Source organism: Dipodomys merriami, unplaced genomic scaffold (assembly GCF_024711535.1).
Source record: "Dipodomys merriami isolate MVZ:Mamm:240054 unplaced genomic scaffold, mDipMer1.0.p SCAF_15, whole genome shotgun sequence".
In the NCBI taxonomy this organism is placed as follows: domain Eukaryota; kingdom Metazoa; phylum Chordata; class Mammalia; order Rodentia; family Heteromyidae; genus Dipodomys; species Dipodomys merriami.
In genome coordinates this window covers 5,221,109-5,233,686 of record NW_027202826.1, presented here as the reverse complement: position 1 = coordinate 5,233,686, position 12,578 = coordinate 5,221,109, and the positions used below count along the sequence as shown (strand labels likewise).

Sequence of the window (12,578 nt, the reverse complement as noted above, 5' to 3'; positions counted from 1 at the left end):
GTGTACTCTGAGCCCTCTTTCTACTGTAACATTCCTTGTGGTTATAGTTATTGCCTGCCTGCCTGCCTGCCCGCCTGCCTGCCTGCCCGCCTGCCTGCCTGCCTCCCTCCCTCCCTCCTTCCCTCCCTCCCTCCTTCCCTTCCTTCATTCCTTCTTCCTTCCTTCCCTCCTTCCTTCCTTCCTTTTTTCCTTCTGAATGACTGGCCTAGACTTCCTGATGGAAACGTTTTATGAATTTGGTATAGTCAAAATTTTTTCTCTCCTTATCCATTTTTAATGTATTGAATGTAATTCTTCAGTGTTTGCAGTGACTCACTCTGCCTCATTTTGCTTTACTTTTACGTTCTGATTTCCTTTCCCAGTTTTTCCCCATTGGAGCTTCTGAATGCATGTGACCGTAGGCTGCTTGGTTCTCTCGCTCGGTCCATGTCCCTTCTCAGTGCCATACTCTTATAGCAGTTTCATTTGTGTATTTCTCTGTGTAAATTATGGCATATTGGAGACATGCGATACATTCTTAGCAGTGATCTATGGATACTTCACAGTTTATGTCAAGTCACTCTCCACTGGGCGTTAAATGTATCTGGCCACATTTTGCAACATTTCTCTTAGGCAAGGCAATTTATACCAGCTCATGTATACCCTGGGAAGTCCTCTCTGTGACCTGCCCTCTCTTTCCCCGCCAACCCCCTTTTGATGTTTCTAACAAGGATTTAAAGACAATGTAAATTCCAAACCAATGGTGCATCTATTAGGATTAAAAATATCACTTAAGGACTGATTCTATTACAACCACATGGGGAAACAAAGCCTTGAACCTTCCCTACCACACTTGCTAGCCCTCTCAGCTTTCTCCTGAATCCTGTGGCTCCCCTCTGCTTAGATAGCTTAAGATTTAGGCATTGTTTTGTCATCGGTTTGAATATTTTCCATTTAAGCAGAGGACTTGACTTGGTTCTTCTTCAACATTCCTTCCTCCTGCTCTTTGGTCATGAGTCTGTTGTATTCTATTTTCTTCTGATTATGTACTTCCCCCATGAATGATATGTCATGAAAGGTAACCTGCAGGGAAGTGGAAAAATGAGATTCGTGTTTACGAAGATTAGAAGAACTTCAAAAGAAAGGCACAGCAGTATTAAAGGGCATAGCTATTGAAACAAAACAGACTCAGATAAGAATATCAGACAGCAAGTCATATTTTTGTATAATAGCCATTATTCTTGAGCTTAACATGCTGTTAAAGAATCTACACCTTCTGAATTTATTAGCTTGGTATTTAACATGTTTCATGGCCAAAATAGCAAATTTAACCAAGCATTAGTACTGGTTAAATTAGCCTCATGAAAACATTGTTGGTAAAAGGTTACAGAGATGAATATTGGACCATCTATCACTATGATTTAAAAAGGTATTTGAATTGTCTGAATTAACTAGGCTAAAGGATAGAGATTTGGAGAAAAGGTGATAATTAAAACCTAAATGGTATGATCAGTTCTTCCTTTTGATAAAGAGGAGACAACAGTTATGCAAAGGGTATTTATGTGTGCTCTGGGATAAACTAGTGCCAAGAAAACCATACCTGAAAATACCTCTATTTACTATTTGAGCTGCAAAAAAAACCCCACAGTTTTATTATATATATAGCTGTGCACTGGGTGTCTTCTTTCAATATAGGCAAAAGACCCTTCTTATGTTCTCTGATTTGGACTGAATCTAGAACTTACCTATCTTTATAGTGAGGCATTTGTATTCGCTTTTTTAATGTAATTTTTTCTCTACATATTAAGGATAGTAAGTCTGCCATCTTTGTGATCATTTCATCAGGAAATTTAATCATTTCTCCCCTTTCCCTTAAAGTGTTTAATATTTCTGAATTGCTATTTTGCCTCTGTGTTAAAATGATTTTTTTAATCTTTCAAGCTAGGATACTTCAACACTTTGCTGTGGAATCTCTTTAAACAATCCTCATTGGCTTGGTAACTGAACTAAAAGTTCCATGTCTATAGATGTAGGACAAAGACTTTCTCCTCTCTTGTAATCTTTACAGAAATCAGGAGATAAAGGAACTTGGCGAACTTTCTCCACACTGGGACAATCTACGGAAAAACGTCCTTACTCACTGTGACCAGATGGTGAATTTATACCAAGACATTCTGACGGAACTGAACAAGGAGGCAGGTATGAAACAGTAATTTCACTAAAGCAGATGAACGAAATCGTTTCTTCTCTTATGCTTGGTGAAGCCATTGCACTACGCAACGGAGATGACACAGCCAAAGATTTTTTAAAAAATTAGTAAGTTCCTACTCTATTTTGCTGATAGTTAAAATAAGAGAGAGGAAAAGCTGTTGTTCTACTTCAAAGTCTTGTGAGAATAATTGGATTTTTTTTCTAAATTGAAATTCTGAGAGAACATCTCATAAACACAGAATATATTTCTCTTTCTGAAGTTCTTTATAACATTTCTCTACCAAAGGTGTCTCTCCACATGACAAGCTTTCTTGTTTAATTATTGACTAAAATCAAACTTCTTGTTCTTCTAGGGTCCTCTTTCAAATCAAGCAGCAGCAAAGGAGAGAAAACATTAGAATTTGTTCCAGTAAATCTACATCTACAAAGAATGCATGTACATAGCCCTCACTTGAAAGGTATGAGATATTACTCACTTTGGATTTCCCTGTTACATTGCATTGTGCACTTTATAAACAGATGTAACTCTTGGCAGATCTCAAAAGGTAAAGAGTTGTGTAGGGACAGAGATGACACCCGAGAGCTGGTGATGAGGAAACAGCCATGGTACCTCCGTTGCTGCTTCTCTGGGGAATACTTCGTGGGCTGAATTGATAGGAATTGATATTTCACTGCACATTCACGTATTTGGGAATGATTCCTAACATACGTCCACAACGCAGAATCCTTTACTTCGTGTTTCTCTCTTGGGCTGTTTTCCCAGATGTTTTCTGAAAAAGTGTCTAGAATAAGTAGGATGAAAACAAAGTGTTCAGCTTCTGACTTATTTGAAAAGGGAAAGTGGGAACTAAAATTAAAATCTTTAGAAATGCAAAAAAAAAAAGTTCACCCTAACTAATTTGTTTTGGAATGTGTATCAGTTTTTTATGGCTACTGTAACAAGGCCCCACACTCAGGTACTTAAATAACCAAGATATATTCACTTACAATTCTGGATGCTTGATACCTTTAAGTCAGAGGTCAGCAAGACCACATTCACTCTGGATCATAGGTGGAAATCCTCAACTTCTATGGCTTTCTGGTGGCTGTTGTCAATTCTTGGCTTTGCTGACCTTGATGATGAATCTCCCCTGCCCTCCAGCTTTACCCAGGGTGCTTCTGTGTCTTCCTCCATCTTCTTCTGTGTGCTCATCTAAGTTTCTCCTTCAAGAAAACTGATCAGATAGAATTAGCAACCACATTAACAATGACTTGATTTCACTTTGATTGCATTTATGAAGAACCCCTTTCTAAAAGCAGCTCCATTTTAGATATCTTTTTAAAGGACATAGAAAACTGATAGCAAATATCAAATAATACTGAGAAAAGCAGGAGTTTATTATCATAAATCTAGGAGACAACCCATAAATGAGAGGATTTTTGAGAAAGTTGTTAACAGAAAGATAATTGTTCTCTTCAAAACAATATCCCATATTCTCTCCCAATGGGCTAGATATCTTAAGAGCCAAATCAGTGGTTAAAGTACTGAATTATACACTGATTTCTTTCTAAAATGATTTACATGTTAAATATATGCATGTTCATAACATATATAATATATATTCATGTTTGTAACATGAATACCCATATGCATATTATATATAATATTACATATAATATTATATATATACCTATTATATATAAAATATTAAATCATCAAGCTTATTTGCATAATTAAGTTTAAATATTATTTTGAAAATCAAGCTCAGATTATATATATATGTGTGTGTATATATATATATATTCTTATTACATCTAGTAATAATGATTGAAAATTGACACCAAATCTGAAGGTCCTTTTGCTAATTTCTTAGGTCATGACCAAGTTGTTTGATATATTTGAACATCAGTTTTCTTATTTATAAATAAAAATATTGGAAATTGAAATAGGTGGCAGTGACCCAATTTTTAACTTTTCTACTTATTTATATAACATATGGAGTGGATTTTGAATTGGAGATAAATATATTTGAGATTCATGGATACTGACTGTTGTGAATGTTCAGTGTTTTGCGAGGTGATGAGGCATTTTGGGTTGGCTAAGCCTTGGTATTTCACTGGTGAGTTACTTGGATATAGTCTCCCACTTCTGTTCATCCTTACCATGAGTAAATCATGCCTATCTATGTTTGATTAATAATCCTGCTGTACCTGAAGAGTCAGCAACCCAGGTAGCAGTAGGCAAATTCTCTGGGCACAAGGCTAATGTCTAGCTTTAGAAACAAGCCACTGAGCAGAACTAATATTGCGATGTCTCATCCTGACAAGCAAAGTAACCTGCAGTTAACTTCGGATGCCCCCACACCATTAAGCTAATTTTTCATCCCTATTCATCATTTAAATTAATTGCAATAAATAGAACATGCACCACAACACAATTCCTGCACAGCCGTGGTGACGCCAACAAGAACAAAAGCCCCAGATGACAAGGTAAAGATGTTTCTCCGATGTCCTTCAATAGGTTTTCCTTGCTTATGACTTCATTGTGCCTGTTGGCAAATACAGCTCCCAAGAATACTTCACTATTCGGTTTTAATTCTTTCATATGTTTTAGGTACATTTCATTTAATGTACTTTTAAAATATAATTAATTTATATTAACACAATTTTTTTTCTGAGAAGTAATACATTAATATTGGCTTATGGCTAGTAATAGTTTAGTTTAGCAAAATACTCTTAATAGACCTGCTGTTATTTATAAAATTAAAACTTTTATGAAATTCTCCTTAATAAAGGACTAGCAGTAAATATCAGTGCTCTATAAATGCCTGTAATTTTACAATGTGAATCTGTAGCCTATTGGACAATCACAATGCCTAACATATATAGTATATGCAAGAGAGAGAGAAAGAAAGAGAGAGAGAGACAGACAGACAGACACTCTGGTGAATGCTTGTCTCCAGATGAATCTGTTGAGTTTCATGCAGGTTATTTGGAAGGATTCAAAGATGATCTTTGCTCTTGAGTTTAACTCTCACTGCATTCTTAAGGAATCAAACACTGGTCATCTTTTCCATAGAAAGGAAAATCAGATGCAATGAAAAGCAATACACAGAAAGAGAGGAGAGATGGACAGCTGGGAGGAAGGGCAGTGATCAAAGGTATCTCATGACTGTTCACTTACTAGTTTGTTTGTTTTTCTTTCACAAGGTGAGCGCCTGTTGGAATGAAGCACAGCTCCTAAGCACTAGCACAGCCACGCATACATCATTGTTCCTTTCATTTGTTTCTTTGTTGTTGTGTCAAGAGCCTTAACTGGTATACAATGACACTATCGTAGTTACAGTTGGAATCATGTTCAACACCAGATAGTTATTGTGTAACTGTGGGTGGTGCCTAGCCTCCACCTCTTCGTCTTCCAATCTCTACACTAAGGGCCTCCTAGAGGGCCCTGAATTCTGTATCTTAGGAGTTTGGGTCTACCAGTGAAGCATAGTTACCTTCAGATTAGTTCAAGGATGATGCTAAATTGCTTGTTTTATTTTGAAGCAGGATTCCCTTAAGTCCTTAAAGCCATATGATACCTGTCAAAGGACTTGCGCATTTCATTTAAGTCAGGGATTATTTTTAACTTGGTCCTAGAGATGAGCACTATTTTATAGTTGGAAGAATTTTAACCAGACCTTCTGGAAAAAATTGGTATCTCATTTCTATTATTAGATGACTTTTAAAAGGCCACAAAGGAATTCTATTGTGTAATCTCAAACCAACCTGGTCTCTTTAGCTTCTTGAGGTGCATTGACTTAAATTCCACCTCTCTATGCATAAAATGCCATGCCACCATCACAAAGACACAGGCGGTTTAGAAACACTATAAAATGTCAGTGAAGCAAGATCTACAGGCTTTCATTGTTATCTTAGGAAGACAAAGGGCCTTGCAGGGTTTTTTTCTTAAGTCTTCTGTAAAATCTCCCACTGTGATTGTTATTGTTGTTTCTTTGGTACCACAGAGTAGAGCCACAGCTCCACTTCTGGCTTTTCCTTAGTAGTTTCTGCTCGGGATAGTTTCAAACTATCAGATCTCGGCCTCCAGAGTAGCTAGGAGTATAGTCATAAACCACCAGCACCTGACTGCCTTTTGTTTTCTCATTGACTTTTATTTATCCAGTGTTTTCTACAGAAAAACAATCCATTTGCAACTAAGAAATAAGGTGGTGTACTATGAAGTAAATGTATCTTCTATTTTTCAGAAACTAGACCAGGAAACAAATTACCTACATAGATCAATCTACTATTTTTTTCTAGTAGTTGAAAGTGAAATACAAGGCCAAAGAGAAACTTAATTATTCTAGCCTGGAGATATCAATAATTGACATTCTCAAATGGCAACTGCACAATATTATGACTCTAAAATAATGAACATGATTTCAGTAGAAAAGCAGTGGTTTGTAAAATTTTTCTGATTGATTTTAAAAGTGAGGGGGAGCCTCTCCTTAACTTAAGATTTCACAACTGTATCCAGAGTGTTCTTACTTCAGATTGAGACAAAGAACACATACCCTTAGCTGGGGATAAAAACCATTTCCTTTGGCTTAAAGTCATGTCGCTTCTGAGAGAGACACGCAGTAGCTACTTTCCACTTGTTTCCTTCAGAACCACTCTGGCTGTCAAAGTAAAAAGTTTTAACCTTCGAAGAAACTTTTTGAACGCTTGAAATGTGAAACCCAGACTCCAGAACTGTGGAATATGCATAGAAAGGCCCAAACTCTCTAAAGGTGCCTCAGAGCCAGATGGGCTGAACCTGCAGGTAATACAGGAAAACCAAGGGGGAAAAGTGACCACTCTGCTGCAGAGAGCACAGCTTGCCCTGCGGCTTGATCTGTAAGCTCTCCTCCCCAACGAAGCAGCTTGAAAGGTTTATTGATTTCAGGGTTGGCCAAGGAGAAAGGTAAATGAATGTGAATCATCTTGTGTCTTGAGAAGGTAAAAATGTAGTTAAAAATACCTAAAACTTCAAAATACAAAGGACGTCTGTAAAGAGCGTAGGAACTGCTAGACTTATACATGAAACACACTCTTGGCTTATTATATTGCAGACATTTTTGTTATTAGTGAGCAGATGCTAAGTAAACACAGTACTAGCCACCAGTGCAACATAGAAGCATAGATAAAAGTGTGCTTATATATTGTTTGTGACAGCATATGGGCTTGAATATAGGGTCTCATGAGCTTAGCTTTCTTCCTCATGCCAGGACCACCACTTCTCTGTCTCTGTCCCTTATCTCTGTCTGTCTCTCTTTCTCTGTAGATATATATATATATAATGTATATATGAATATATACATACACACATATCTGATGTATTTAAACTATATATCTTTCACGTCTGCATGTCCGCTTGTGCCCTTTGGCCCCTGTAGTTGCCGGCAGAGCCCTGAAGCGGAGCTCTCACTTCTGACAATGTTGGAAATGTCAGTTAGGTACCATGGGTCGCCAGCTTTCTAAAATGTAATCTTGCATAACTGAAATTTCATACCCAGTGAATAAGAATTAACGCCTCTGTCCTCCCCACTCTGCCAGGCTCTGTTTCTCTCAGACTATTTCACAGTACTTAAAGACGCACAGGGAGGGAGACGCACAGGGAGGGGGAAGCGTTGTCTTTGTCTGGCCCATTTCTCTTAGCACAGTGTCCTCCAGGCTCAGCCCGGCTGTCAAAAGAGGCGGGACTTCCTTTCTTTGGCAGACTGAGCGGGAGCCTTTGGTGCCATTGGGAGTTGTTGGTATAGCCGGCCTCCAGGCGTGGCAGGGATGCGGTCCACTGGGTTGCGATGACGTGGAGATCTGTCATTATGCAACAAGTGTAAATTAATACAGGAACTGATCTTACTCAGAGAGGGAGGACTGAGCCTCTGTTCTCCTTTAACTCCTTAATATTTTTATGTGGAAATGAAGAAATGTTGAAATATCACTTCCTTTCAATTGGTGGGATTCTTTCTTATAGAGAAAACGCAGACATAGATAATATTTACTAGATGATTCTCACTTCACTCTTGACTTCATTTTTGTAGATGAGTGGGTGGAGACATAAGGCAAGTAAAGATTTTTCCCACTGTCACTCTCAACAGAGCAGAGATGGGATCCAACACCGGGGACTCAGGTTGTAGCTGGTCACGTAAGCCCTCCACCACACATGGGCTGCCACCCCAGGAAGAAGTCCGACAATTCCGGTATTAGGGCCTTGGAATCACAGACAAAGCAGACAACTGCTCATAGTTCTCTGGTTTCTCATTAGGCTAGAATTTACTGGTGGTAACTCCGGGTAATCTCATGACTCTTTGAGAAAAGCTACACCTGTCTCCAGAAGCAAAACAGATGCATGGGCCCAACTGCTAACATCTGTAGGAATCTTGTGCTTTTATCTTAGTCATAGATGTAATTCCCTGGAGTAGGTAGCACTTCAGTGTCTTAAGTCAGCCATTCTTCTGTGGAGGGTCACTTCTATTTGGTTAGAAAGAGAAAGATCCAGTCATCTTTCAGCATATGTCTATGGTAGGTTGGTTTGGGTTTTATTCTGGTTTTTCTTCTGACCTTAAACCTCTAGAGTGCTATTCATGTCTTTCCATTGAAGAGGTTTTTTTTAAATTAAGAAAAAAATCAAATTTATTTGGGTTGAACAGTTCTGAAAAAGTTTTGGAGCTTACCCAAGGTTGATAAAATAATTTATGTCTTCTTATTAAATGAAATATGAAAACACCTATGTGTTAATACCAAAATCAATTTGAACAGGATCTAGTATGAAATTAAATTTCTCTAAGAAAACATAGTTTCACCAGAAGGCATTCCTTGCCCTCCTTCTTGTGTAGATACTTTCTATCAGACTGTGGGTAGCATAGTTTGAAGCTATAAACTTAATATATACCAAACTGGATGGCTTTTTAAGAACAAAGGATTCTATTTGCAATTTATATGTATGGATTGTTTCAATTTTAAATGAACAACAAGGAAGTAGCCAGCTAAAATATAGACCAGAAGCACTTTTGTGTAGATTCTTTCCATGTTATATCAGGTCCTTGCAACACTATGTGTTTGCAATTGTGCAAGATTTAGTACACACAAGCAGGAAATGAGGGTAGGATTTTTAAAAGGCACTTTTACCATTTTTCCCTTGAGTCACCGTGCGTTATTATTTTCATTCTTGTCTCGGTAAAATGTGGTTGAAAGATTGTTCATTATTGTTGAATTTCAATATGATTGCAAATTAAATGATGCAAAACTCAATAAGGTAAAATACACAAAAGACCAATTAGCATGTTATCTCAGTAAGTATACTGAGGAATGGGGGAACATGCTGTTCTCCACAGTAGCATATAATTAAGATACTGTCATAAATCAGGGAAATATGATAACTCGTTTAGGTGCACAGGTGGCTTGTAAAAAGATTGATTAACGTCCCTTGCCCCCTTGAGATGAGAGTTCATAGTTATTCCTACAGATTTAAGCAGAACCATTGCTCAGCCTTCTCCCAGGCTGGGTGCCTGAGTGCACCGGTGAGTGGGAGATGGATGTTTGCCGGGTGCTCATCTCCTTGTCCACCCCGTTCCAGATGCCGTCTACGATGTTGTCACCGTGGGAGCCCCTGCAGCCCACTTCCAGGGGTTTAAGAATGGTGGTCTTCGAAAACTGCTCCATAGATTTGAGACGGAAAGAAGAAAGTAAGTAAATTTGGGAGGAAAAGTCTGTTAAAGATGCTGTCTTCGAACTAGACGCACTACAGACAGGATTAGAAACTTGGTCACTTGGCACATTCATTCCATAACTGAAAGTTGTTGGATTTCTTGGACCTACTCAGAAAAGAAATTTGACTCAACGAACTCCCGAAAGGCGCAGTGAGCCTTGCTGCGCCACTACACGTTGTCCTGAAAAGCCCTCTCCCAGGAGGGGAGGGGATAATCCATTCCACCATGTGGCCACTGCTGTGTTCAGCCACTGCTGGCTGAGGAACAGGGATTTAAGGGGCAGCATTGTCTAATTTGACTGTGGCAACAAAGACATTTCATGGAAAGCCTGGGTCCCGTTGGATCCACTGTGGTCGGAGGCAGGACAGTTAACTGCCTGCCCTGTCCTTAGCTATGCCCCTTGAAAAGGAGAAATCTACCATTGAAGTCACGACGTTAACCGAGCAATCTTTCTATTCCTTAGGCACAGTGTTGACATTGTGTATAGTTCTGATTGTTCCCGTTCTCTGCTCACTCTCAAACACTGCTGTGTAAACCCTTTGCTTCTGCCATCCACCCCTCCTTATGCCCCACCCCGCTGTGCTTACTCTCTAGAGTTCTCTAACTGTGGCTCACTCAGGTAGAGTATAAGGAACGTTTTCATGGGTGAAGAATAACTTTTTAGAAGTTGCTTTACTTGGACTAAGAACATTAAATGTCAGAATTAAGAGAAAATCCTCATTCTTCAGTTGCAGTTAGTTTTGTAATTGTATGAGAAAAATCTACTTCAGTTGCAAAACGAAAAGTCTTTTAAAAGAAGGATCTCATTGATCACGTATAACATTTTTTAGTGACCAGGTGTTCAGATTAAAAGCACTGAAAATGAGTTAGGAGTGAATAACTAACATGCTATTATATAATACATATACTTTCTACAGGAAATTGATCTTATTATAATACTGTTAGCTCAGCCGTAGTTCTTATTTCTATTTCTCCAGACTCTTACTTACTTTCTATTGTGGAAGGTAAATATTTCTATGAAGTTATATCTTAAGTATGAAATAGAGGAGCCATCACCCTGCTCATCATATGGAAACATTCCATCAAGCACCAAGAATTTCCCTCAAGTTACATCTTCATTTCCACATCTTTCCCCCAAAGCTTTCGCTATGGGAAGTGGCTCTGTGACTATTGCTGGGGGAGGTCAGGAATCCCATGGTAGCTGCCATAGGACTGTGGTGCGCCCATTATCTTTCTGGGCAGTGGGCGCTGAACTCAGGTTGAACACAGACCTGATGAACACGGTGCCCTGTGTTTCCTGACATAGGACGGAGTGGAGGACAGGTTTCGGCCCATGAGCTGTATTGGAAGGACATGTTTCTCACTGACTCCTTTCTGCACCACCTCCAGTGGTACTCAAACCCAGAAAAAGCAGATTTATATTCCACTGAGCCCCATGTCCCCAACTTTGGAGATTGTTTTTGTTGTTGGCATATTGTTGCTTTGCGAGCATTGCTAGAATCCGAGTTTGGACAAAGAGAAGATATTATTTCTGAAGCCCTGATAAACTGCCCCCTCCAGCCAAAAAAACAAAAACAAAACCACTTTCTTTGTCCTACCTTTTTGTCTTTTGTTACAACTTCAGTATTTGGGCATAACCTATTATAATTAGTGGCAGAGGTAAAATGGACTACATTTACTCCATCTTATCTGGAACTAGAAGTCCCTGCCTCAAGAATTGACTTAATCATTTTGTTGTGTTTTGTCATGTTCTTCAATCAAATTGGAAAGCATATAACCTAATTAGAAGATTTGAATCTGTCTACAGAACATCCAGAATCTGGTTTAACATGAAGCATCCGTATGTGAGCCATACAATAAGCCTATAATTTTATAAAGTACCATTACGTGCTATTGGCAAAGACAAATGTTAAATTGTGTGGCTAGTCCCCAAACAGTATATTTTAAGTTTTAAACATCTGCAGCAGTGTCTTAACTCTTTACTATTCTCTACTTCTCTCTTGAATGTTGCAAATAAATACAAAGTTGTAGAATCAAACTTAAAAGCAAGAGAAATGCAAGTGAATTTTTCATGTATTAATTATGTCATTCACAAACTACAATAAAATACTTAAAACATTCATTTAATATGGATCTAAAAAAATAAAGGATTCCCATAGTATAGAACCTGCTGAGGTCATCCATGGTGGAGCGGGTTACAGACCCGTTGGCTAAGTTGAACTGACTGGAGCAAAGACTTCCTGCCTGAAGAGTTATGACACCATGCCAATTCGTTTGCTGCAGCCTTCTTAGCAGCAAAAGGTGCACACATTAGTCAGAGAGAATGTAGGCTAGAAGACCTGCCTGGGTAACATGTCTTGCACTTAAAGTTACACTGTGCAAGACAGAGAATCACCTTAATAAAGGATGTTTGGTTGTCTTACCTTTCTTTTGGTACCACTGCCTTAAGTTCTTGTCAGTTAAACGATAAGTAGATAGATAAATGACAAAGGAAAGATAGATTGATAGGTAGGTAGGTAGGTAGGTAGGTAGGTAGGTAGGTAAGTAGATAGACAGACAGACAGACAAATAGATATAGATATACAGATAGAAATCTATTTCTCTGAGAATGGACATATTTATGTTCCTTGAGATCTTTAAGGAATTTTAGCATATAAAAGTTATAAAAAGTGT

The 12,578-nt window shown here is 38.4% G+C and overlaps 1 protein-coding gene across 7 annotated transcripts in view; it reads left to right on the top strand.

The window, feature by feature from the left end:
• Inpp4b (inositol polyphosphate-4-phosphatase type II B) overlaps positions 1–12,578 on the top strand; it is a 338,999-nt gene that overhangs the window by 186,303 nt on the left and 140,118 nt on the right. For all 7 annotated transcript variants that reach the window (XM_070022124.1, XM_070022126.1, XM_070022123.1 and 4 more), the window contains 3 exons: positions 2,048–2,178; positions 2,544–2,648; positions 9,773–9,881. In XM_070022124.1, the coding sequence (XP_069878225.1) occupies positions 2,048–2,178; positions 2,544–2,648; positions 9,773–9,881 (345 nt within the window). The remainder of the gene's footprint in view (positions 1–2,047; positions 2,179–2,543; positions 2,649–9,772; positions 9,882–12,578) is intronic.